The 27,284-nt window shown below is 42.2% G+C and overlaps 2 protein-coding genes across 3 annotated transcripts in view; one reads left to right on the forward strand and one right to left on the reverse strand.

The window, feature by feature from the left end:
• Positions 1-1,184: 1,184 nt before the first annotated feature.
• RAB3IP (RAB3A interacting protein) lies at positions 1,185-27,203 on the reverse strand. Its single transcript, XM_081878543.1, has 11 exons — positions 27,080-27,203; positions 12,935-13,210; positions 12,540-12,801; positions 10,205-10,300; positions 9,509-9,586; positions 7,187-7,390; positions 6,301-6,429; positions 5,694-5,806; positions 4,139-4,238; positions 3,957-4,026; positions 1,185-1,618 (listed from the first exon to the last, which is right to left on the reverse strand). Exons 2-11 carry the CDS (start codon positions 13,183-13,185, stop codon positions 1,536-1,538), a joined length of 1,386 nt encoding a protein of 461 aa, XP_081734669.1. The 5' UTR covers positions 13,186-13,210; positions 27,080-27,203; the 3' UTR covers positions 1,185-1,535.
• Positions 1,625-27,284, forward strand: part of BEST3 (bestrophin 3) — a 56,590-nt gene continuing 30,930 nt past the window's right edge. For both annotated transcript variants that reach the window (XM_081878538.1, XM_081878539.1), the window contains exon 1: positions 1,625-2,067. The gene's annotated coding sequence lies outside the window, so the exon portion shown is untranslated. The remainder of the gene's footprint in view (positions 2,068-27,284) is intronic.

Genomic DNA, 27,284 nt, shown 5'->3' on the forward strand with positions numbered 1-27,284 from the left:
TTGGCCTCTGGGGTATTTTAAACACGTTTATGGCCATATCCTGGTAAGTCATATGCCAAAAGCTCAGATGCCATGAAAAGATGGCACACAAGGCAAGGAAAAATGGTCCTCTAGTATTTGTCAGAGTTATTTTCTTTTTAAAACGCTGAATGGTTGGGATATGTACACCTTACAGTAAGTGCACAAGCATTTTATTTAGGTTCTGGAAGGAAATAGAACTGGTGCGTAAATCTTCACTCCTTGGAAGCTCATATAGGAAAAGGGGTGGAGCACAGAATGGTGTAAGATAAGAAAACATACAAGATAAACCAAGAAAGTAAAAGATTCAGAAAGTAAAAGATTCTGTAAAAGATACAGAAAAAGAGGTTGGGGGTAGGGTAGGATGACTTGGAGGACTAGCTGCTGGGAGCCACAAGTGGACAGAGGGGCTGTCGTACCGAGCCCTTGCTTGCAGGCTTCCTATAGGCATCCGGTTGGCCACTGTGAGAACAGAATGTTGGACTAAATGTCCAGAAGGGATTTCTCATGTTCTCCACTCAGAGGTAAAAGGCAAAGGATGCGGGTGGTGCTGTGGTCTAAACCACTGAGCCTCTTGAGCTTGCCGATCAGAAGGTTGGCGGCTCGAATCCCCACGACCGAGTGAGTTCCCGTTGCTCTGTCCCAGCTCCTGCCAACCTAGCAGTTTGAAAGCACACCAGTGAAAGTAGATAAATAGGTACTGCTACAGCGGGAAGGTAAACGGTGTTTCCGTGCACTCTGGCTTCCGTCACGGTGGTCCGTTGCACTAGAAGCTGTTTAGTCATGCTGGCCACATGACCAGGAAACCCGTCTGTGGACAAACGCCGGCTCCCTCGGCCTAAATGCAAGATGAGCGCCGCAACCCCATTGTCACCTTTGACTAGACTTAACCATCCAGGGTCCTTTACCATTACCTTTTTACTCAGAGGAAAACCCCTATATAGATATTTCCAATCCCATAGACACCAGGTGGGTAATTTGGGATACCAACTTTGAAGCAGCTTTACTACTTCAAAGCCCTAGTTTTTGGTTGGTATTGCCATATATATTTACCCCAAGCTATTAACGCCAAGTTCCCTATAGTAATGGGAATATCTGTGCAGAAACATGTCCCTCACAATTTGCAGAATGCGCACTTCTCCTTTTAAAGTTCGACACCACAGGACTCAAGTTTGAGTTAACTTTTATTAAGTCGAAATCCTACATTATAAACTCTCCAGAACACAAAAATGAACACAATATTTGAACAGCATCAAACCTGCGTTTCTCAACTGTTAAAGTTACAATCGCTATAGTACACCTGAATATCCTCTTGCCTTCATTTCAAACGAAACAATAATGTCCATCCTTAAATAAAATAATCTTGCTGAACTCCAAGAGTATGTGGCGCAATTTGCACAGGAGAAGAAGCCTTGGACCCTTTTCAAAATAAATATCAATGTTGTGACAAGGATTCTGAACCACTCTGAAGATATGTACATTTATGGAAGTGCATGCAAGCACCAGAAGTGTAGCAGTTACAGCTCTTCCTTGTAATATCCGAGTTTTGCCAGCGACATCTCTTTCCTCAGCTGCATAACCTCCCAAAACATCTGATCCACTGCACAAGAAAGAAAAAACCCAAGACATTTTAGTTGCAGCTAGATTGGTTGTAAAAAGGGAAATGGAAGCATGTGTTTACTATGGTGAACTGTTGGTGTAAGAAAACTTTGTTCTTAGGAGTCTCAGAAAAATGAACTCATTATCTTAAGGCTCAACCAGTGGACTTTGCTGCCACTTGGAGGACTTTTGCCATACACATAAACAAACATATGAAGCTACCTATCCCAGTGAAGCATGACTTCACTGAGCAACACCTCTGACATCTGACTTTGTTTGACTGTGTGGTCCAAATCATGCCCCCTTTCACCAAACCCTACTTAGCAACATTCCCTTTTTTCATTTGCTGTCTTATGGCTCCCTCTCTGCTTTGTACTTACCTTGGTTTTCCACGAAGTGATTGTTTTCGTTTTTCCTTTACATTGGTACCTCGGGTTACATATGCTTCAGGTTACAGACTCCGCTAACCCAGAAATATTACCTCAGGTTAAGAACTTTGCTTCAGGATGAGAACAGAAATTGCGCAGTGGCGGCGTGGTGGTAGCAGCGGGAGGCCCCATTAGCTAAAGTGGTGCTTCAGGTTAAGAACAGTTTCAGGTTAAGAACGGACCTCCGGAACGAATTAAATACTTAACCCGAGGTACCACTGTAGTATGTTTAGCGTTATTTTACTAAGATTTACTAGTACTGCTTTCCTTTTAAAATTTTTACAAAAGGTAAAACAAAGAAAACAGACATGTTGGGAAAACGAGTTTCGTTAAAAGCTCCCAGCTTTGTATACTTATCTACTTTTGTATACTTTCATGTTATTCCTTCCCTTTTACAGAATGCAAACTGGTTGCAGAAGTCATATGAGTCAGACAAAGACATTCCAAAACATTAACATACTAACATTAAGTATCATCCACTGCGCCAGGAACAGGGGCTTTTTTCTTTTCTTTTCTTTTTTGAAAGAAAGAAAAGGGAAAGGGTCTTGAGTTTTCAGATACTAAAAATTCAGTATTTAAAAATAATGCAGCTCAAGAGCATTGCTACAAAGCTTGGCTAATGCATTTTGCATTAGAAACACTACTAACCTGTCATCAAACTGCCGAGGGTTCAGTTCTCTTACCAGTTTGGGCACGAGGGAAGGGGAGAATCTAACTACTCTACCAGACTTGGTTTGAACAGGGGTCCACGAAGCCTTTTTAGGCCCATTGGTGCAATTTGAGTTTTCAGGAAGCTTTTCCCCGCCCCCCCATTGACACCCCTGAGAGATAGAAGGGAGCTGAGCAAAGATCAGATCCAGCAGAATTCATCTGAGCCTTGGAAAGCATTCAGAGCTGAAAGAGGAAGTGGAAAAGGGTGTCAACTCTTCCAACTTCCTCCTTCAGCTATGTACTTTTCAAGGGTACCTTATGTCACCTTATGGCCAAGAGGCAGGGGAGGGGAGGGGCTCAGAGTCTTTGTGGGCACCAGACAAGGATGCCATTATACCCACTTGTACCATGTTGGTGACCCCTGAACCACAACTATAAATCATGTGTGCCCGTGTGTCGCAGTCACCGAATTTACAGCATTTGTTAGAATCCCCCCTCCAAAAAAAATATTCTTTTCTGGTTATTTAAAGCACAGGGAGAGAAAATTATCTGGTTACACGGCATCCAGTGATAACCTGGCAATTTATGATTTGGATTGCAATCTGTTTTTCGGGACACTTCCTAAATCTTACCAACAGTTAGGTGGTATAAATCTTATATTATTTCAGGCTTAGATATGAAGAATTCTCCTCACTAGCTGTATTGCTTCTTGTCCATATTCCCATAGTACAGTTATACCTTGGAAGTCGAACAACTTAGTTTCAGAACGTTTTGGCTCCCGAACGTCACAAACCCGGAAGTGACTGTTCCGGTTTGTGAACTATTTTTGCAAGACAAATGTCTGCCGCGCTTTGGTTTTCAAACGTTTTGGAAGTCGAACGGACTTCCGGAACAGATTCCGTTCGACCTTCAAGGTGCGACTGCATATGGTATATGCATAACCCTAGAGGTTGCAAAGCAGGGATGGGGAAGCTCTGGTGCTTTCTGATGTCGTATGACTCCAACTCCCATCAGTTCAGTCAATGTTGATGGAATGATGGGAGTTGTAGTCCCAAAACATCTAGAGGGCAATGTTTTGGGAAAGGCTGCTGTAGAAGTCTTTGCTCAATGAATGGAGACTCAGTCACTGCCAATAACAAGTAGGCAATCTTTAGGGTCAGAAAAGGCTCAACTACAGATAGACACAGAGCCTTCCTACAGTAAGTTCACCAGTAAGTAAGTAATTTTTGGTATCTGCATTAGACATAGATCTTTACTTACCATCTTGCTGTTTCACAAGCCCCTGTTGTATATACCGAATGTATGTGAAGAAGTTACACACAGATGTAATCTGCACAAGAGAGACGCAAGTGTTATAATTTAACATACTTAATTGTGCGCATTACACAACTGTCTGCTCCATGAGCAGAGTCAAACAAAGCACAGGGAACCCCAGTACTTACCCTATATCTACAGAAAGGAGAAATATAGTAATAGTTGCTTGAGTCCCCCAACTTGATTCTATGCTTGCATGTTTTACTTTGTCCACTGAGAGCACATTTCCTGTATGGATAGAACAGAAAAGTAGTTTGTTTGTTGTTGTTTTGAAACATATCTAAACTACATGAAAACTGAGGTCTGGTACAGTTGCCTACAATTAAACAAGAAATCTGCAATCTGATTTTACACCATGATTTACAGACACCACTTAACATCGCGAACGATAGTTGTGCACAGTGGTCATGCAGCTTTCACGCGCTCTTCCTCAATCGTGCTTATTGAGTCCCAAAATCTCCTTGAGAGAACATCCACCATAAATTCTCAGTCACTTAATGTGCCTCAGGTGGACAGCAGAGGTAAGGATATCCAGTAAGCACTCTCAACTGTGGAATATATTGCTAACTATAATTTCAAAGTCAAGACACAACAAATATTTAAAGATAACTGAAAGGACTGTGCTTATCACCACTTTCAGCTATTATGTGGCAATATAAATAAGCACTTGCAGTATTTACAGAGAGAGAGAGAGAGAAACTATGTTATGCTAACTTTATAGTACACTGTCAAGTTGCGAGAATCACACTAATAAAGCCTGGGTCCCTTCCAATTCCATGAGTCTATGGTAGTGACATGGCAATGTTTACATTATACCAAAATGAATCATGTTTGAGTGATCAGTTCCAAAATTTTAGTGAAGTCATTTCTGTCAAAAAGGGCCATAGCTGGCGAACCAACTGTTGCTGGAAAAAGGGACTCCTAGCCACCAAGTCAGGTGAGGAGCACCCCCCAAAGTACAGACCTGCTCCTTCCTAAGGAGAGGAACCCCACCCAGGTCCAGCTGCCTCCCCAAATCCTGAGCCTGAGAACTCAGGACACATAACACCAACTTTCCTCAAAGGAACTCCGGACAAGGCCTGCCCCACTGTTCACACAGCAGCTACCATTTATGTTAAAGGTACCCCTGCCCATACGGGCCAGTCGTGTCCGACTCTAGGGTTGCGCGCTCATCTCGCTCAACCCGTCCAAAGACACTTCCGGGTCATGTGGCCAGCGTGACGAAGCTGCAGCTGGCAAGCCAGCACCAGCGCAGCACACGGAAACGCCGTTTACCTTCCCACTAGAAAGCGGTCCCTATTTATCTACTTGCACTTAAGGGTGCTTTCGAACTGCTAGGTAGGCAGGAGCTGGGACCGAACGACGGGAGCTCACCCCGCCGCGGGGATTCAAACTGCCGACCATACGATCGGCAAGTCCTAGGCACTGAGGTTTTACCCACAGCGCCACCCGCGTCCCCGCCATTTATGTTACCTATGCCTGAATGCACATGCACATTGTGATTCTTTGGCACAAAACAGCTCACTTGGAAAAGAAACCCTATGGCCCTTTTCTGCAGCACCCTATGACATTTCTGGCCTTTAGCAAACCTATGCCAGTCATTTCTGACAGGCAGGCAGACATTGTTTTGAAATAGCATCTTCATGTCTCTTGCACGATCTGATTCCACCAGTTTGAACATACTTTGGTCCTCCACATTCAACCGCAGAAGCTTTCACAAATCGAACAGGTTGCAAGCCAACTGGTTCAATGCTTAAGGTATTGTTTTCCACAGCTTCCAAGACGGCAGATGCCAGCTGAAAATGGAGCACGGAGTTTAGATCTGTTGAAATTTCCTAAAGATATTAAATACACAGCATGCTATCCTGAAACAACTGCACACTTAGGCTGGATCTAGGCACATCAAAAACACGTTTCAGAAAACACTCTGTAAACTTCGTAACGGGAAATCCCGTTGATGAAAGACGGGACATTACAGCGCCATCTGGTGCCACAGTGTTATAACTCATATAAAACACTTTTTCTTTACTAAGGTAGCTGAACCCTGAGTCTCTGGAGAGCGAGCAACCGGATGCCTGTGAAAAACCTGCAAGCAGGATTCTGTGGTTTCTAGCAATTGGCATTCAGAAGCATTCTGCTCTGACCATAGAGGCAGAAAATAGTAGCCAACATTGTTAGTAGCCATTGATAGCTACAAATTTGTCCAACCCTCTTTTGAAAGCCATCCAAGCTGGTAGCCATCACCGCCTCCTGAGGAAGCGAGTTCCTGTATATGGTTCCAAAACGTTACCTCACTTTTTGAGAAGGTCAAACACGGAAAGATATCTTCCTGATAGATTTTATCCAGGAAAGGGCATGCCCTGTCCATAGTGGGATCATCCTTCCAGGATCTGAATTCGTTATACAGAGCTAAGTCAGCCTATCATTTAAAAAAACAAAATGAAACAAAATGAAAAGAAGAATCCAAAATTCATACTAAAGTCATATACTGCAGATGACACCCACATCACCTTGAATACAGAATCTACATGACTATACAGACAGTGATAAGAACCCCTAAGTCCCACTGATTTACACATATTTAACATGGGTAGATTACACCCTAATACCACAGCTACAGGCGTCAAGTTGCAGAAAGGTTATATTTCCCTCCTTGTTCAATCACTAATTAGGGCATTGGTTACCTGCCAACATCTGCCTTTGTTTCTTAACCTCAGCTCGTGCTCTTGAGACTAACTCACATAAGGGTGCAGGTATTTTAAATTTGCAAGCCTTATTTTCTTTGAGCGCACAAAGGAAAGAAACATGGAACACCTGATATAAGCCAGTTTTATGAAGTTCACAACGATAAGAAATATTCTCTTTGTGGGTCATTCTAAAGACCTGTTTAACGGGGTAAGGGAGCTGAATTTAAAAACAATTGAATCAAAAGGCAGAGCTTGAAGGCAGTCCTTTAGGCAAAAAGTACACATCTTTTTTGAGGGGGAACAGAGCGATCTGGCCACAGTTAGGCAGCCGAATTAGCAAACTGTTCTTTAGAAGAGGAATGCAAATGCTTTGTTCCATTGCCTCAATGGATGGTATTGCCTTATGGCAGCTTCCAAGTGCCATTGTTTTCTACCAGTTCGTTGCAGGTGTTTTGAGGCAGACCTACAATACATACAAACGTGAAATACCTCTTTGCAGTCTTTCACAATTGGCTGCATCATGGCGACATCCTGGTTGCTGACCCCCATCGCGCTGCTCGTACTCTTGTTCCTCGCGTGGCCTTTTTTGAAGGGTGTCTTTCCGCTAGATTGAAGCTCTTTCGTGGGCGACGTCGGCGAAGTGGACAGCACTAACGTTTTCAGGGCTGCTACCTCGGCCTGAAGGACATCAATCTAAACACGTACGAAAGAAAAGGAGAGACCAAATAATTGACTGGAAATAATTGACTGGAAAGCAAGCAAAAGCTGCTTCTACTACAGTCATTCATTTGTGACAGAATCCTTCATGGAATAAAGTATTTTGTAGCCAAAATGACCTGAAGTAACCGAGGGACCTAGCCCCAGAGACCTAGGACTCGCCAGTAAGACGCCAGAAGAAAGCTTATCCGTTCGGAACTCTGCATTAGCAGACTTCGTATATTTGAATTAGTTTGGGGTTTGCTTTTGGATAATTCGACAAGAACACTCTGGGGCATTTCTGAACATGAGTAACTTGTGCGATGCCTTATTGGCAGAGTTGAAGGTGAAATCTCAGCAATGGGCTAGCTACAGAGGTTAGGGGTCACCACGTAAGAGGCCTTTAACAGCAACGCTGTGTGGCACTACTGCCACAGCTATTAGTTTCATTCTCTGCCCTTTCACTTGCTTGAAAGATCTGTTTTGTTAAAAACCAGGAGAAAGAAAGACACCTGTGTGCCCCAGAGTCACAACATAAAGTCATTTTCACAAAAGAAAGAGAGCAATCGACTTTATATCCTCTTGTTCAACATATCTTTCAGTTTACCATTCATGGTCATTCTTTCGTTTTCCTCACATTGCCATACAGTGGAAACAGACTAAACACAAAAGTCCACTGGGGAGGAAATTATTCATCTCTAAGTACGCTACAAATAGAGTCCATCACCTCAGCTCATTGTTGAACTAGAAAAACAGAACTCTAGTGACTGAAGGGGCAAGGAATGTTCCAGCTGAAGTCTGTAACATACTGCAGAATAGTTACGAAGGGAAATAATGACACAACTCCAAGTGAGTAGTATAAATTAGACCTCTGGCAAGAACTAGCTCAGATATTTGTTCAAATTGTCGTACAAATATTTCTATAGGTTACATGAATGAGAATCACCAAGGCCTTACAAACACTGGAGACAGAGCTTGACACCACCAGCTCACAATTACTAACGTCATTTTCTACTGGATATCTAATCCCCCTCTGGAAATTACTAAAAAAAATATTACAAAATGTCACAGCATTTTCCTTGTGGCAAAGAATTCCATATACAGTGGAACATGTATATGTACCGGGTTATGTACCGGGTTATGTACCGTCCTCCTTACAAACACTTTGGTTAATGAGCTCCGCTAACCTGGAAGTAGATGTTCCTTATTGTGAACTTTGCCTGGGATGCGAGCAGAAGTCGTGTGCCGGGGGACGCCGGCAGCAGAAGACCCATTAGTGAAAGTACATCTCATGTTAAGAACGGTTTCGGGTTAAGAACAGACCTCCGGAACGAATTAAGTTCATAACCAGAGGTACCACTGTATAAGCTTTCCTCAAGCTAGTGTTACTCAGCCTCCCCATTTGGGGCAGAATTTGTTGATCCAGAGGGCTCTATAAGAAAATACTTTTTCTTTCATATTCTCCCCCTCTCACCCCCATTTACCCCTGAAAGTATTTTTGCCCAACTCCTGTAATTTCTTCCCCTTTTCTTCTTTCACACTCAGCTTGTACTTTGTATTCCTCCCCCCTTCAAGTTTCCCTCCTCCTCCTCATCTGTTGTCCTTTCACGTTCACTTCTTCCTAACTGCAACAGCTTTCCGCTCTTATCAATTTTCCTTTATATTCCCTATTTTTATTTATAATATTAACCTTTCACCTCACTTTCTAATTGCCTTCAGCATGCCCTCTGGCCCTTTATCCTTAGAAAGGAGACTTTCCTTCCTGTGTCATCCAAAACATCTGTCTCCTGCCTACTTTTACTCAGCACAAGTACTGGTACTGGCACTGGGTCCAACCACAAAGCTAAGGCACAATGAGGATGTACAAGGCAGGCTCTGGTACCGAGGCCCACCTGAAACTAGCCCAAAGCCCACTCGTGGGTCCCAATCCACCTTAGTCTGTTTTTACACATCTAACCTCATCGCTTGACACCACTACTGTGTTTTTTTAAACACCTAGAGTTCAAAGGTCAGTTGGCAACTTGAGGAGGCTGTTTTATGAGTGAAAAGCTGGGGAAAGGAATGCATACGCACAAAAACAAGTCCCTCTGGGTCACAGGGATATCATTAACTCACTTTTCCTTGTGCTTCTTTCAGTTGTTTTTCAGCTGTCGCCTGCTTTATGTTTGCTTCCCTCACCATTTTGTGTGCTTCCTATAAGAACAAACATTTGCATGGTATATAAATGCTTTTGCACGGGTTTTCCTGCCAAATGAAAACAGTAAGCTATGAAATGTGGCTCTCTTTTGTCTTTAAAAATAATAGATAGCAGGGATAAGGTTTTGAAGTCACTCAACCTCACAGCTGCTCTTCACGTTGCTTTTGAAAGTCTCAAGTGCACTGACAGGCGAGTCGCCCATACCTTAAAGATAAGCGACGGAAAGTGCTGGAAACATAATGTTTGAGTCCGAGGTCCAATCAGAAGAGACAGCTACTTTGCAGTTTGATTGCCATTCAAAAGGCAACAATATAGCTGCTATTCCACCCAGGAAACCCGCCATTTATTTGGAGAAGCATGGCTTGGACAATTTCGACTACACAACAGCATTTACAGGCATGAGCACACAACCCCCCCCCCCCCGGTGAATCTGCTGTCACCCCAACTAGTGAAGAAATTTGCTTCATTTTTAGCAGATGAACTTACAAGAATAAACTACTTCCCAAACTTCCCATTTTTGAAGGTGGGGTGAGGTGAGGGGAGACATTCAAGTACATCCTGAAATGGCAATCTCAATCCGAAGCGCGTTACCACAGAAAACTCTCCAAACATACCTCAAAGAGGCTGGCAGTAAGTTCTTCCAATTCCTGTCCGAGTTGGTCGCGCACTTTAGAAAGCCTCTCGCATTCTTCATCTTTCAGTTTCAGCTCCTAAGAAAAAGAAATGGGTGTTGACTTTGAGAGTTATAATTTATGACTTTTCCAACCCTGGGCAGAAGAGAGATGTTTGGACCAAACTAGACACAATACAGCAGCCATGTGCATTTTACTCACGTGTCTGCTTTGTTCAGGTGTAAAAGGGCAGTGACGTTACATGAAATGGAATACGCAGGCAAGAATGGGAGATTGAGTTCCTTTCTGCTCTTTTCTCCTGATGTGGGTCTCATACCAGAAGCAAGTTGTGCTGGAGACAAAAGCGCTTGAAGCAATGGGGCATAGCAAGGAAAGAGAGGAGAAGCTATCGCTGTCCTTCTGCTCTTGTGCTCTACATTTTCAAAAGAAACAGGGTCCACTGCTTCTTATGGGTTGCCTTGTTGCCCCTTGCTTGTCTTTTGCTGGAACAGAAACTTTGCTCCATACAAGCTCTTCATGGGAATTGCTACTGGTGCATAGCCAGTAGTTTCAGCTCGATGATATACTTTCAGGCAAAGTAGGAATCGCAGCAAAACAACCTTTGCCTCTCCCCCCAAAGACATCAAGAATGAACCAAAATGGAAACAATCCCTTCACCTTTTCATTTGCCAGTGTTAGTAAGTATACAGCACTAGGGGGCAGCCAATATTTAGAAGACACGCGTGACAAGCTCACACAGAACAGAAAACAAAGAGTTATATCTCCAGGAGGGTAACAGGATACTTTCAGGATGATGGATAAGATTTGCAAAGCTCACTCACAAGCAACTCGGCAAAATTGCAAAGTAGCAAAGGGTTTCGTTTTGAAAAGCAAGGTGAGCTGAAAAGGCAGTTCCAAGGCCTGTTCCTTAGAAAGAGCCCTGTTTATATGACTAGGGCTACTCTGGACTAAGCAGCTTGAAGATTGGGACGTGAGAAGTCTTGGCTTAAAGCAATGCTGACCTGGCCAAAACAAAAAAACAGAAACCAAGCAGAAGGATCGTTCCTTCTCTTTCATGACATCAATGCCTACATTGTACATAGCATCTCCACAGGCTATGGCCATATGTGATTTATATGAGTGAAGGGAAAACCCAAGACTTGCATCACTTTTCCAACGAAAATCAGTCAACCTAAGTTCATTTTATAGATACAGAATTGAAGCCCTGAGATGTATGGATGAAGGACAATATACACATTTAACAACATCAACATCCCCACCATCAGGATACTGAAGTGAAAATAATATTCATTTTAAAAGATATTGAATGATTAAGCTTGGCTAAATAAGCCTATGTAATTGGCAAGAAAATTGGGGGAGGGGAGGACTTTTAACAGCACGTTCTTAGAGGCCTGTTAGAAAATAAGAAAGAGTAATGATAGCTTTGCAAAATGCCCTTTTGGCTATTCATAACTATGTATTTTAACACTTAAAGTATGCTGTACCTGAAGGATAGTACTGTATAAATCACTGAATTGGCAAATATTTGTAGTTTAAATTGCTTTACTATTCATAGGGAGGGGGTACAGGGCAATGAAATACTCTCCCTTGAACCACTGAAATTCATATTGACATTTTATCTCACAACCTTTGAGATTCCGTCAAACATTGCCCATGCAGCTTGAAGCCAGTCTTCATCATCACAGAGACATGCCACTGTCATCCATGCACCTTCCACACTCAATTCCTGCAATGAACTTTATGGGGTCATATTACACCTATCTTACAGCATCTCTGTTACTTACTAGACTGTTTCCAGGCCCTGTTAAAGGTACTTTAACATAAAGCATTAAGTGGGCCCAGGTCATGGAAAGTCTTCTATAAGAAGTCCTAACTCTCCCCACTATATACACATGTTTTGTTCAGATGCAAGGTTAGATTCTGCTAAGAGCAGAGCATATTCTGCAATCCACCCAACGAGAGGCTATTCCATATAGGCCTTGTTATTTGCCTACTTTTCAGAGGCAATCAATCACATTTTTATTCTTCTGGAATGTTAGAGTGGAAAACCTCTTGATCAAGACTGAAATTTGAAGGTCTGTCTGCTTCTATTTTAAATCTTTTACCCTTGGGGTTCCTTCCAACTGATTTTACAAGTTTTATTTTTATTAAGCGCCTCGTGAACAATTTTCAATATACCAATGACGTTAAGAGAATAAATAAAGGAAGTCTTGAAGTTTGCACAAACTCCAAGATTTTCAGGATGCTGAATTCTGCGCTCAACAGTAAACTGCACTTACACAGAACTGAAAAAACATACCATATACATTAATCTTACCCTCTGAGCTTTAGCAAGTTCCTCTTTTAATCTTTCATAGCCCTTTTCTCTGACTTCCAAAACCGATGGGCTCCGTAGGCGAGACAGACTGTCTGTGCTCAGTCCCAAAACATCATCACTTCCTTCAGCGGAGTCTGTTATGGTTGCTCCCTGCAAAAATTCTCTCTCGGCATTGCTACTTGCCTTTCTGGAATTATCATATTTGGATGAAGCACCTTGGAGTCCCGAGGTAGAACAAGGAATGGTTTCTGTAACATTGATGCTGAAAGAAAAAGGCATACATATTTTAGCAATGTATACTGCTGCACATAAAGTATTATTATGAAAAAACAAAGACAAACACATACACCAGAAAGTGACTTGCAACAAATCAAGAGAAGATTCTCACAACCAACCTGATACCTGATGCTTCTGCACAATTGAGGTGCCTAGGAGATGAATAGACGGGTTGTGTAGGAAGATCAGAGACGTTCAGGGCACTCGGCTGAATTGGCGTGGAGCACACAGCTGAGGCATGAAGCCGGTAGATGACCGTGGGTGAGGTAGTTTGTTCAGAAGCACTAGATTCATACACTCCTAGAAGATCTGGAGTGGTGGGCGAGGCTAGATTCACTTCGTGAAAACCTTCCAGGGTGTCGTTGGCCATAATAAAAGATTCATCATACGAAGTCCTAAAATGAGAATAATTTTTTGAATTATTACACTACATCAGCTGTATTGCTTGTTTACCTAAGATGACCCTTAGGAAACGGAGAGGCAAACAGTGTGGCCAGATATGGCGACATTGGATGACAGCTAAGTCATACTTAGTAGTTCCATTGAAATAAATCACTTAAGCCATTGGGTGGTACCCAACTAAACAATTCCACTAGTGCAAGTGCTTTTAGCAACAGAATCCCATCCCAGCACAACCCCTAAATCTGCTAGAGCAATGTTTCCCAAACTTGGGTCTCCAGCTGTTTTTGGACTACAAGTCCCATCATCCCTCACCAATGGTCTTGCTAGCTAGGGATGATGGGAGTTGGGGTCCAAAAAACCAGCTGGAGACCTAACGTATCGGTGTGGGGAATCAGCATGGGGCAGAGGCTGAAGCAATGCAGATGGGAAACCCAGCTTCACATTCCCATTCAGATGTAAAGTCTAATGGTGCCTACCTTTCAAGGGTACTATGATGTTATGCTGCTGCTCTGAGATGCTTAGAAAAAGGAGAGGATAACAACACATATAGGATACCATGGAATGATGGTAGATTTAAACCAAAAATAGGAGAACCGCTGAATGATAGCTATCAGCTTTCTTTCTTTTTTTTAATAATTTTTATTCATTTTTCAAACATTTTTATACAATCTACTCATACTTTATCACACAGTCATCAATTTTTTACTTCCCTCAATTTCTCTGCCAATCTTTCGTTCAAGTTTCTATTGTTAACACATTTCTAAACTTACTATTGCCTTTAGCCATTCCTCTACCTTTCACTTACTTCTTTTTTACAATATTTCTTAATTTTTCACAGAGACTCTTCAAAACCAACAAGTGTTGTCTGTACATCACATATGCCTTTCAGATACTCTGTAAATCTCCCCCAGTCCTCAATAAACTTTTGGTCTTTCTGATAACGAATCTTCCCAGTCAGTTTATCCAATTCTGCATATTCAGTCAGTTTCATTCTCCATTCTTCCACTGTTAAAATTTCTTCCTGCTTCCATCTTTGCGCCAGAAGTATTCTTGCTGCTGTTACTGCGTATTGGAAAAGTTTGCAATCTTTTCTATTAATTTCATTACCTACCAATCCTAATAGGAAGGCCTCTGGTTTTTTAACAAATGTATGTCTCAACATCTTTTTCAATTCATTATATATCATTTCCCAGAAGCCTTTCACCTTTTTACATTCCCACCACATATGATAGAAAGTTCCTTCTTTTTCTTTACATTTCCAACACTTGTTACATGTTTTATACATTTTAGCCAATTTTACTGGCGTTATGTACCATCTATAGACCATTTTCATTACATTTTCCTTCAATGCGGTACACGCTGTAAATTTTAACCTTTCATTCCATAATTTCATCCAGTCATCACATTGTATGTTATAACCGAAATCTCTGGCCCAATGTATCATTACCGATTTTACTTCTTCATCTTTTGTATGCCATTCCAGCAACATTTTATACATTTTAGACAAATTTTTATATTCATTGTTCAATACCTCAATTTGAAATTTTGATTCTTTCCCTTCATATCCACACAGTTTACAATCTTTTTTAAACATTTCATTGATCTGATATTAATGCAACCGGTCATAAACAAATTCTTTCACCTCTTCATAAGTTCATTTTCCATTCCCCCCCCCCTCTTACTATCAATTCTCCATAAGTTATCCCCCTCCCCCTCATATTTATCTTTTTCACACTCATCACTTCCAATGGTGAAATCCAACAAAGTTGGAGTCTTGGTTCCAACAAATTTTTGTACCGCTCCCACACCTCTATCAATGATCTTCGGAAGATGTGGTTTTCAAAGCCTTTATGAATTTTCCTCTTTTCATACCATAGATATGCATGCCACCCAAATCTGTTGTCAAATCCTTCTAAATCCAACAACTCTCCATTCCTCAATTTAATCCATTCCTTTAGCCAACAGAGGCATGATGCTTCATAATATAATTTCAAATCTGGCAGGGCAAAGCCACCTCTTTCTCTCGCATCTGTTAATAACTTAAACTGGATCCTTGATTTCTTGCCCTGCCAGATATATCTTGAAATTATTTTTTGCCATTCTTTGAAAATTGATGCCCCTTTAATTATTGGCAGTGATTGGAATAGAAATAACATCCTTGGCAGCACACTCATCTTTATCGTAGATATCCTCCCCCAAAAAGATAATTTCAATCTTCCCCACACCTCCAAATCCCTTTTTATTCCATTCCAAACAGGTAGGTAGTTGTTTTGATACAGATCGATATTCTTGGGGGTTAACCATATTCCTAAGTATTTCACTTTATTCACCACTTCCAATCCTGTCCTTTGTTGCATTTCCTCTATTAATTCTTGGTCCATATTTTTAGCAATAATTTTAGTCTTTTTTTTATTTAGATAAAATCCTGCGACTTGTCCAAATTGTTCTATTTCTTCAAGAATTCCTTTAACACTTCCCACTGGCTCTTCCACTGTCATTACCAAATCGTCCATGAATGCTTTAACGTTATACTCATTTTTTTCCTACAGACACCCCTTTTATTTCTTCATTTTTTCTTATTGATTTTAGCAGAACCTCCAGCACCAAGATGAATAGTAGTGGTGATAATGGGCATCCTTGTCTTGTACCTTTAGTTATTTTAATATCTTCTGTTGTATAGTTGTTTACTATCAGCTTCGCTTTCTGTTCTGTATATATTGCCTTTATTCCATTAAAGAATTCTGAACCTACATCCATAAGTTCCAGATTTTTTAACATAAAATTCCATGATATATTATCAAAGGCCTTTTCCGCATCCACAAAGATCAACACAGCTTGTTTCTCATTCCTGGCATTCAGATATTCTATTATATTTATTATATTTATTATGTTATCTGATAGCTATGAGCTTTCAGATAATTTTATGCAGTACAACTATGGAAAATATGTGTTTGCCGGGGTGTGTGGGTGGGAGGAAAGAGATTCTGCTGCTTACTAACATGAAGGTAAAAGCTTAATATCTATTTCAGTCATTTAATCCTTTTTTTCCACAAGTATATTGCAGCTTAGTTCTATTCAAAATGTTATTTTTGCTCCTATTGCATACTGCGCGCAGAAGTGGCGTGCAATAAATTGCTACCCTGACAACTGTACTCCAACTTTTGACTGTCGAAGAAAATAACCCAAGAAACAGCCACACAAAAGAAACACTGTAATTTTCTGTGGAATGCGGCTTCATCTCCCAACTGCCAAAGTGTTCTGCCAAGAAACCCCCCACCAAGTCTGCGCAGTAAACAGGGACTTCCTGGTATTCCTACTGGTTTTCTAGAAGCACAGACTGTCCAGAACTAAATCGCCTCCCATCTCATCTCAAATGGTTGCTTTGTAAGGAAGAAGAAAGCCTGAATATACAGCTTGCACAAACTTGCATAATACCTCCTTTTAAAAACGTAGTCTTCTACGGTTGTGCTTAACTAAACGCTCAGTTTCTATACGACAGTAATAAAACTTAAGCCAGGCATCCCCAGCCTTCGGCCCTCCAGATGTTTTGGACTACAGTTCCCATCATCCCTCACCAATGGTCCTGTTAGCTAGGGATCATGGGAGTTGTAGGCCAAAGCATCTGGAGGGCCGCAGGTTGGGGATGCCTGACTTAAGCACACAAGGAGAAAAGTGTAGCTACACTTTCAGTTCTTGCCTACAGTGGATACGGTGCTCTGCTTTTTTCTTACAGCCTACATAAATGAGAATTAAAGCTTCTTTTAATGTTCACAGGCACACAAATTACTTTTTGTAACCAAGCCTGAACCTTGTGGTTTTCTATATTGCCTACCCGAAAAGACCAATTTCCATGGATCACAAGTCAAATATACAGAACTGATATAAGCTGGAAACTGCAGGACAATTCCTCACCCTGAAAGTATGGTTGGCAAGGCAAAACTACTGCAAACCCAACAGCTCAGAAATCACTATTTTCTGCAAGTACCGTGCATGTTGTTGTTTAGAGGGAAATATTCAAAAGAGTTCTCCATCTCGTAATAAATTTTCAATTCATTCCTCTGTCATAAATGGCATGAGCCTTGCTGAAATGTAGGGATAGCAAATATAGGTCCCTCCAGATGTTGCAGAGCCCCAACACCCATCACCCCTACCATTGGTAATGCTGGCTGGGGCTGGTGAAATATAAACCAACAACATCTGTTGTTGGCTAGCCAAACTGGCTAACTCTGCTGTAATGATTGAATCTTTATTTGCGGCAGCCATCGGCCATAGCAATAAAACAAGAAATAAAAAGTCAATTATATAAAATACATTTTAGGGTTTTGAATCAATAGTCAAATAGTGGATCTTATTCTGATTGCCCCAGCTAAAAACCTTGCAAACTTTGCTGTCACCTGCTCATCTTGATCTGCCAAGAGAAAGGACACGGTAGCAGTGGTTGGGCGACCCGGAATGGACAATAAAAGAGGGGTGATAATCTCATTCCTCAAGTCTTTATAAAGAGTGCAAGCCAGAAGGGCATGGCCAATGATTCGGTACTGCCATCGCCACAGGGATATAAGCATTTTTCGTGTGGAATCTGTTAGAATCATCCCTCAAGTACAGCTGAGGGCAATATATTCAACCTTGCAAGAGCAAAAGCATGTCTATATTTTAGAATTGCTAGTTATGCAGATAGGGTGCCAGAGATTCGAAATGGGAAGGTGTAATCAAATCCGTAGTGTGGGTCAGAAAAAATTTCAGTGCTTTTATTTTCTCAAAAATACATAGATAGAGAGAAGATAGATATTCATTTCATAACCTCATTAGTAGCAATGACTGGATGACAATTACAAATATGGTCTTTGGGAGGTTTGACAGTATCAAATTTTTAGCTGTGTTTATTAAATACAAGTGAAACAAACATTCTAAGTTAGATCATTCTCTAGGGCAGAGCTTTCCAAACTTTTCAGGTTGGTGAAACACCTTTTAGACATACATCACTTCGCGACACAGTAATTCAGTTTTACTAGCAAACCACAGAGGTTAAACTAACCCTTTTCCGGCCCCAGGAGGAGAGCAGGGAGTGTTTGTGTGACACACCTACACAGTGCAGCCGACACACTAACGTGTCGCGACACACAGCTCGGAAAGCTCTATTCTAGGGCCTCTGAACATTTTCCGAAGCGAAGCACCCCAATTTGGATAGGAAGACTTTCCAGAATTATTTTCAGAATGTCCACAGCTAACCAGAAGACATAACTTGACCATACCGTGCCTTTCTTCAAGACTCAGTATTTACAATAGAATCTAATGTACTTTGACTCAGTGTGTCTGACCAGGCTTAATCCCTAAAAATCGTCTTATGAACATCTTTAATAATAACAACAACTGTATAAAAATCATGAGGGTCAAAGCTTCCCAAGGCACTGCATTGCTAAATCTTTGTTTTATATAGTCAGTAATCCAAACCCCCAAGGGAGCTGGTTGTTACCTGATGCAACTCCTGGCCTCCCTTCCCCCACCAAGCAGATATTGAGGCCTGAGGATTTTTAGCAAGACAGGCAGCTGCATTCAGACAAAGGATTTGGAATGCACGTAATTGACACTGAAGAGGATGTAAACAAATTACAGTAAATAATGTAATGTTTCTAGAGACAGCATTGCACGAAAACCTCTATTTGTATTTTACAGCTAAGCATTGTCTTAGAATTCAACTTTTAGCAAAAAAAAATGGCGAGGGAAGAGATTACTCCAGAAACTATTGTAGCAGGATGGTTCAAGTGGTGCAGATATAGCTCAATTCCAGGAACAGGCATATTAAAATATTCATTTTACCTCCAGAAGCAAAAATGAAAAAAGCAACATGCTATCATTAAGAGCAATGACAAACCTAGACAGCATCTTAAAAAGCAGAGACATCACCTTGCCAACAAAGGTCTGTATAGTTAAAGCTATTGTTTTCCCAGTAGTGATGTATGGAAGTGAGAGCTGGACCATAAAGAAGGCTGATTGCCAAAGAATTGATGCTTTTGAATTATGGTGCTGGAGGAGACTCTTGAGAGTCCCATGGACTGCAAGAAGATCAAACGCATCCATTCTGAAGGAAACCAACCCTGAGTGCTCACTGGAAGGACAGATCGTGAAGCTGAGGCTCTAATACTTTGGCCACCTCATGAGAAGAGAAGACTCGCTGGAAAAGACCCTGATGTTGGGAAAGATGGAGGGCACAAGGAGAAGGGGACAAAAGAGGACGAAATGGTTGGCCAGTGTTCTCTAAGCTACCAGCATGAGTTTGACCAAACTGCGGGAAGCAGTAGAAAACAGGAGTGCCTGGCGTGCTCTGGTCCATGGGGTCACAAAGAGTCGGATACGACTAAACAATAACAACAAATGGGTAACAAAAAATGGACACTTTTGATCACCTCGTCATAGTCATGCCAGAGACAGATAAGGGAGGGGGAGCATGCAAGCCCCCAAGTCTTGTTCCGGCCATGATCAACTATGGTTGAGCATGACTTCCCAACTGGCCAATTTACACACAATTTGATCCTAGCATTCGGCATTGCTCTAGTCTGGAAGTGTCCTTGTCTTCATTGTGAAAAGATGAATTAGTCAAGTACAAATGAGAGCAGCAACAAAACTCCTGCTCAGTTAAGTTGTGCCCTCTTCCAGGATACTCCAATCCATTCAATGCCACCCCCTTTTCCATTTGTACCTTTCGAGTCCACTCAGCATGCTCAGCTTTAGCCAGGCTGGGTTTTTTGGGGGGGGGGCAGCTCTTAGGGTATTTCTTCTCAAATATGTTCTGTACTTCTGGGAACCATGCCAATCATTCTCTCTTGCTTCAGTGGCCTCATTTTGGCTAAGATCCTGTCAGCACTCACCAGCCAAACCAGCTATTAGAGGGAGTGATTTACACTTTCAGGTAACAAAGAAATGAATACAAGAACCAGTTTTGTGCCCATTCGGATGTAAAACAGACAAAACAACTTTGTGTTCTTACCAAGCACTGAATGGTGTTGGAAACGCCAATTTCAGAAGTAAAAAGGACCTTAGAACTTCTATAGAGATAGTTATGCCATGTTTTGTCACCATTAAAAGGTAAAGGTAAAGGTACCCCTGCCCGTACGGGCCAGTCTTGACAGACTCTAGGGTTGTGCGTTCATCTCACTCTAGAGGCCGGGAGCCAGTACTGTCCGCAGACACTTCCGGGTCACGTGGCCAGCGTGACGAAGCTGCTCTGGCGAACCGGCACCAGAGCAGCACACGGAAACGCCGTTTACCTTCCCGCTATAAAGCGGTACCTATTTATCTACTTGCACTTTTGGGGTGCTTTCGAACTGCTAGGTGGGCAGGCGCTGGGACCAAACGACGGGAGCGCACCCCGCCGCGGGGATTCAAACCGCCGACCATGCGATCGTCAAGTCCTAGGCGCTGAGGTTTTTTTGTCACTTTTGTCACATTATATGGCAAATAAAACATTTCATGTAAATTACTGCCAGAGTAGTTCTACGCTCTCAAAGAAAAGCCAGCTTAAGCCTCATGTGTAAAGACAATCTAAGAAACAAGGAAGTTCCAATATTTAAATCTCTAGTGAAACAGTGACAGAAAGTTGTAAAAACACTTTAAAAAACAAACCGCCATTTAAAGCTTATTTATGTTTTAGTTCTACAAACTGGGTGAAAGTGATATGGTTTAATCAGCACTCAAGGCTTGCTTACACAATGCATTAGCCTCTGAGGAGACCTTAAAACATGTTTCGGTGTCACATGTGTCAAAAGTTGCAAGCTAACGAAAGGAAAGAGGCTTTGAATACAAAAAGCTTTGGACTGGCCTCTGTACCATTTCTGGGTAAGTGGCTAATAAATTATATTGTGGACTTTAGCTTGGTAAGCACCAGACACTGGAGTCATGGACACAGTTCTCCAAAGATAACACCACACAACACGCAAACACAGGGTCAATCCACATTTTCCGAAAGCACATGTGACAGAGAGCTAATTAGGAGGGTAAGTAAGGTATGAGATAGAAACTCTGTTCAGTTTCCCAGCTGCATCCTAAAGTCATAAAACTTACGAAGTTTTAAGTTCTTAAAATATAAATCATTTTAAACATGCATAATAGGAAGAGTCTATGACCACATCATACCTTACATAATATATACATTGGAATTTTAATGTAGATAATGACCATTTCAGTTTTCTAGTCCATTAGAATGCTAACTTACATATCAGAAATGAGTGTATCAAAAATAGGGAGGGAAACAGATTTTAAAATATTTTATTCCACTTCTAATAAAGACATAATCTTGCCATTCTTTCCAGTAATCATCTTCCCTTCAGGGGAAGACATCAGCACTCAGTGCCCATGGGCAGCTGTCGAGACCCCAAATCCCTGGCAAAGTCCAATGCTAATGTCTGTCTAGCCCCCCACTTTAGGTTCCCCCCCCACCTCACGTAGTGCTCTGATCGGCACTGGCTGGCTGCTCTAGGTACCATTTAATTTCCCACAATTCCCCCAATGAAGTGGCACTCTGGGGCATTAAGGGAAATTTAAATAATGCCCACCCAGGGCTGCAACTGACTGCTGCTAAAGTTGGGTAAGCCAGGGCCAAAAGAGATGAGGATTCACCAAGAAGGCCCTTTCTCCAGAGAACCAACAGATCCTGCTCATCTTCCAACTTCCTGCCCACCACCAGATTCCTAAGGATTTGTTTTTTTCCTGTATGTGGGACAACAGACTGAGAGGTTCCTCAATTCACTTAAACTACAGCATTGAAGGGAAGGCTAACTCAAGATATTGCACATTTATATATGAAGGATTAATTCTCCGCTAAGTACACAGCATGAACTGATAAACACATGTGACTCGCCAGCAGGCTTTTGCAATTTAGGGCTATTTTGGGCATTTTGAGATTCACAGACGTCTTACACCCACTCTGTGCAGTTGCCCACAAATGCAGAATGCCACATTTAGATTCGGCCTCTGCATGAAAACCCTTAATGAACAGCCTGCAAGACAACCTCATTTATCCCAATCAAGCAAGACGTAATCAAATCAGTAGACTTTAAAAAAAAAAAGAAAAATGTCGGAGGCAAGGGAATAGTTACATCTTTGATAAGGATTCTGGAAGTTTCCCCAGATTCTTGCCATCACTAGCCTTTGCAACCAATCACCAGAGACTACCTTCATCAACAATAACAACATAAGACAGAAAGCTGCTTTGTGACTTCTCTTGCTGTTTACGAGGAGATTCTTTTCTTTTTAAAAAAAATCTAGTTTCAACTGCAGATTTGCACCAGGTTACTACATATTTTAAGAAACATTGTATAATAAAAGTGAGCATTTAATTTTTTTAAAAAATGAGAACTGTTTGAGTGGAAACTTATATGCCTTACTAGTGAATTTGCATTAATCCCATTCAGTGTTCTTCCATTAAGGAATGAGGTTTCTAATCCTATTTGCAACTCTAATGCCCATTTCTGTCAGATGCAATTTTTTTATAATAAAAAAGGAAGAAAGAGCAATAACATGTAATTGAATATTTTGAAAAAAGTGTGAATTCAATCACTTTTGTTGTAAGGAAGATAACAGAAATGTAAAGTGAGCCCCTGGTGCAGGAGGAGGAACGGACTATTTCTGGATAGAAGTACAAATGTTAACTGTTGGTTTACTATGGAGTAGAGCTGGTTAAAGCTTTGCCATCTCTGCACAACACAAAACTATGGGTTTTTTTACTCGGACCAAAGGACGCGACTCCCTTGAGTTAATGTTTATTTAGCAGGAAATGTTCCACTTCTTATTCTGCTACTCTTATCCTCTACACTTTTAGTGTTAAATCTCAAAGTTTCCATTAAAGCCAAACATTTAAAGAGACAGTGTGGTATAGTAGTTAGAATGTTGGACCAGAACTTTGGAAAATCTACACCCAGCTGTGAAGAAGTTAACTGGACAATCTTGGGCCAGGCTCTCAGCCTAACCTGCCACACAAGGTTGTTGTGAGGAGAAGCATGCACAACATCTTCAGCACTCTTAAGGCAAGAGGAACTTTGGTGTGATAAAAAAATAAATATCCTGCACAGACCAATAGACAATGCTCCTCTCCTGCACCTCTGTTATTAGGAAAAAAGCAGCAAGAGTGTATAGAATTAAACCCTACATGAAGAGACCATTATTCAGTGATAGATGCTATGTTTTGCATGCAGAAAGTTGTGGATTCAGTCCATGAGACATCCAGATAAAAGTTCTCTGGTAGAAGGTGGCTAGCAGAGACCCTGGAGAGCTGCTATCAGTCAGAGTAGAAAGTAAAAAAAGTTAAAGGACCGCTGGACAGTTAGGTCCAGTCAAAGGCGACTCTGGGGTTGCAGCGCTCATCTCACTTTCAGGCCAAGGGAGCCAGCGTTGGTCCACAGACAGCTTTCCAGGCCATGTGGCCAGCATGACTAAACCGCTTTTGGCGCAACGGAACACCGTGATGGAAGCCAGAGCACACGGAAACGTCGTTTACCTTCCTGCCACAGCAGTACCTATCTATCTACTTGCACTGGTATGCTTTCAAACTGCTAGGTTGGCAGGAGCAACAGGAGCTCAACCCGTTGCGGGGATTCGAGCCGCTGACCTTCTGATCAGCAAGTCCAAAAGGCTCAGGGATTTACAAATGGCAGTTTGTGCATTCAGTAGCAGGTTTGTGAGGTTATTATGAAGGATGCCTTGCTTGTTTCTTTTCCTAGTATCATGAACATGTAAACACTACAAACATGTATTTGGTGCATGTTACAAATCAAGTTGCTCAGCGGCTCTGCTAGGTCAATGAGCCACTTGCCGATAAGCACCTAATCCACTGAGCCAATGGCTCAGCGGGGCTATATCACTAGCTAAGAACAACTTGCTGGATGACATAAAACAGGCAGTGCAATGAACCAAGGTGATCTTGGAAACAGAGTGAGGGCTAACAGAAGTGCAGGACTTATATCAGGCAAGCAAAACACAACTTTGTGGCTGCATAACGTTACCTACTAATTCAAACCCTAAGGCCAGAAATGTACTGTTAAATCAATTAGGCCCAAACTCCAAATGACAGCTATAATGTCCCCTCCCCTTTTTCCAGATTACAATCATGCCTCGGGTTATAGACACTTCAGGTTGCGCATTTTAAGGTTGCGCACTGCGCCGAACCTGGAAGTACCGGAACAGGTTACTTCCAGTTTTCGGTGCTTTGCACATGTGCAAAAGCGCCGAATCGCGGTCTCCGTGTGCGCAGACACGGTGCTGCGCTGCGGGTTGTGAACGCTGTGGGTTGCGAATGTGCCTCCCACACGGATCACGTTCGCAACCCAAGCGTCCACTGTATTACATTGCCCCCTAAATCTCTCTGCTTCCCCAATCATTATCAGTTGCTCAGTCTGACTAGTAGTGCTTCTCCTGAGACCAACCAGTTCTCAGACACAGTGTGAAGAACTGCTGCTGCAGGTAAACAAATGAGACAGTAGCCTATGTATCCAAGGACCATGGCAACCAGTGAGAAACGGCAGCTGACAAAGAATGCGCATGGCAATGAGGCTATGAATCAGGACTAGAGTCCTAGGCAAGCTAGGGGTAATACTTGCATTGGGCAAATTAAATTTGCATACCTGTGCCCATAGCAATCTGTGCTGAGTACAAGGCTACTTTTCAATGTGCACTATTAAAATATCCATTAACATGCTTCTAGGTCATTTTAAAAATCTTCAAAATATATTTGTTTGCAGGGTGCTAAGGAGATGTCATGATACTCAAAATATGTTTTGCTCTAACGAAAATGACAGTTCTAAGATACACTTGAATATTCTCCACTAAATATGGCCCTTCTAAAATGAGATTTGAGTATTAAGTGTCAGCTGCAAGTTACATGGACATTAGCTATTTATTAAAAGCATGATGACTAGGATAAATTATTTATCCCTCTTTATTCTCAAGGTAATGTTAACCTAGCGTAACAGAACTCCAGCACTACTAAATGGCCTTGGGGGGTGGAATAGACAAAGGACTTAAGGGGGGGAGGGGACAGATAAAGGGTGATGTGACTATGCACAGAAAACAGGAAACATATATAAACATTAAAAAGCACACAATTTTGTTTTAATTTCTGCATACCATCCCCCTTGTTTCATGTATAATAGATTAAATTTATGCAGTAATGACATTCATATGCATGCATTATCAACCTTTCATCTATGTTAGAAGCAATTTTCAAAGAACCATACATTATTTCTTTTTTTATTTTTAATGCCCTACCATTTATGAACCAAGCAGACAAGGAAGAACTTGTACAAATGAGAGACACCAGACCTATCAAAATAAAAGTTGCTTTCACAACTTTTTCAAACCAAACACTGCTTCAGAAAATAGTTGTTTTGTTCCCCACAAGCCACCATCCAGAACTTTTAACATTAACTGTGAAGGAACAGAGACTCCATTTATCCTTCCTTCAACTTAACCTCAATTTCATAATACTGTTACCTTCAATCTGTAGTACTTACAGTATTGGTAATCTCCAGTTACAAGGCATTAGCATGCTATTGAAAGTAGGTCTCCTATTGATAAATTGTTCTAGACAACACAATGGACACTTTAGTTTTAAGAACAACGGACACATTCTGCTTTACATCCAGCAGAACTGTCAAGTTTGTATCAAAACTTTAAAGATGATGTTTTCATGAAAAACCGACAATGTTTAACTCCAGGAACAAAGTTTTACTGTCAACTCTTTATGAAGAGTAATTCCAATCTGTTCTCCATGTTAATTTTTAAAGCAACAATTACCAGACCTTCCCATTCCTTTCATGAAATTTGCCTCTTAAATTCATTTGACTTTGTTTCTTATGCAAAGCCTTCTTTAACATCCTCCCAAATTCTAGCCCCCCTTCAGTCAAGATCAAGTTCAGAATAAGTTGTGCTAATTAAACTTGCATATATTGCCCTTGTATAATTTATTCTGCTTTCAAGATGGAATATAGGGGATGACAGCTGGGAACAGCATTAAATTACGTAGCCGGCAGAGCCAGGAAAGCAGGGCATAGAAACAGCAAACGCTCTTGGAGCAGACGACTGGCTAGCCAGACATCATTATGGCTGCCACAGGGTTGCAAACATTACTCTGCACGTTTGCAGGCTTTCCAACTTGCAAGTGCTGGCTTTCTGAAAAACAACAGAAAGACTGACTGTGCAAAATGTGGCCGTCTGCAGATGGCCGAGCCACGGGCGCTGAGTGCTGGGAACCTCAATAGGGTGTTTAGATGAATGCAAAGCCACTTAAAAGAGTGTCAAGGGTTTAAAAACCATAGATCCTGGGTGTCCAACCCTCTCTTAAGAAACACCGTTAAATGCAATGCTATCTAGGGAGCTGCATCAGGTTACCCCCCAACCTCCATCAAATACTATCTTCATTCACCCCTTCTCGCATCTAAATGGGTGCCATCGGTATATGGCTGTTAGACACCCTCCTTGATGAATGCACTAAGGTGGGGGAAGAGAGAAGGAGCCGCTCCTGAGCGCATTTGGGCAAGGTGACTCCGTCGAGTTTGAGGAACGGCCACCCAGATGGGCTTGGAAGTGATCTTGGAGGCGCACCCGCGTGGAAAGAGAGGGGTGCAGAAGGGCGCCTCTCCGCCATGGGTGCCTAGCAAAACACAGCAGGGACGGAGGCGGCAGCGGCGGGGAAGGGAAGGGCCTCCCTTCCAGGCGTCCCGGCTGCTCGGGAGCTGCGTGTTTCGGGTGCCCCGGGGAGCCCCTGCCCGGGGAGAGGAGGAGCCCACGACGGGATGGGAGGCGAGAAGGTGCCACAGGTGGGGCTGGGTTGCCCCGGAGAGCCAGAGTTGCAGAGAAGGACAGAAAAGGCTTACCTGCCAAGCCGAGTGAGACGCTTCCCTGCCAAAGGCGGCGGCGGCGGCGGCGGCTCCCTGCGCTGCTCCCTCTTCCTTCGGCGGCTGCAGCCAGTCTCTGATAACAAGAGGGCAAGCAGAGAGGCGGGGAGCCGCCGCGCATGCGCCCAAGGGGACGCGGCGCCCTCGGGCCGGGCGGAACTCCAGTAATCAGATGCCAGGTAAG

The sequence above is a fragment of the Podarcis erhardii genome (assembly GCF_964252035.2).
Source record: "Podarcis erhardii genome assembly, chromosome: 10".
NCBI classification, from domain to species: domain Eukaryota; kingdom Metazoa; phylum Chordata; class Lepidosauria; order Squamata; family Lacertidae; genus Podarcis; species Podarcis erhardii.

Coding starts and splice junctions, on each gene's coding strand:
- RAB3IP (XM_081878543.1), bottom strand. CDS start 13,185: ATGGCCAACGACACCCTGGAAGGTTTTCACGAAGTGAATCTAGCCTCG. Junction 9,587..10,204: donor TTACTGCCAGCCTCTTTGAG/GTATGTTTGGAG, acceptor TTGTTCTTATAG/GAAGCACACAAAATGGTGAG. Junction 4,027..4,138: donor CTCCTTTCTGTAGATATAGG/GTAAGTACTGGG, acceptor TCTCTTGTGCAG/ATTACATCTGTGTGTAACTT.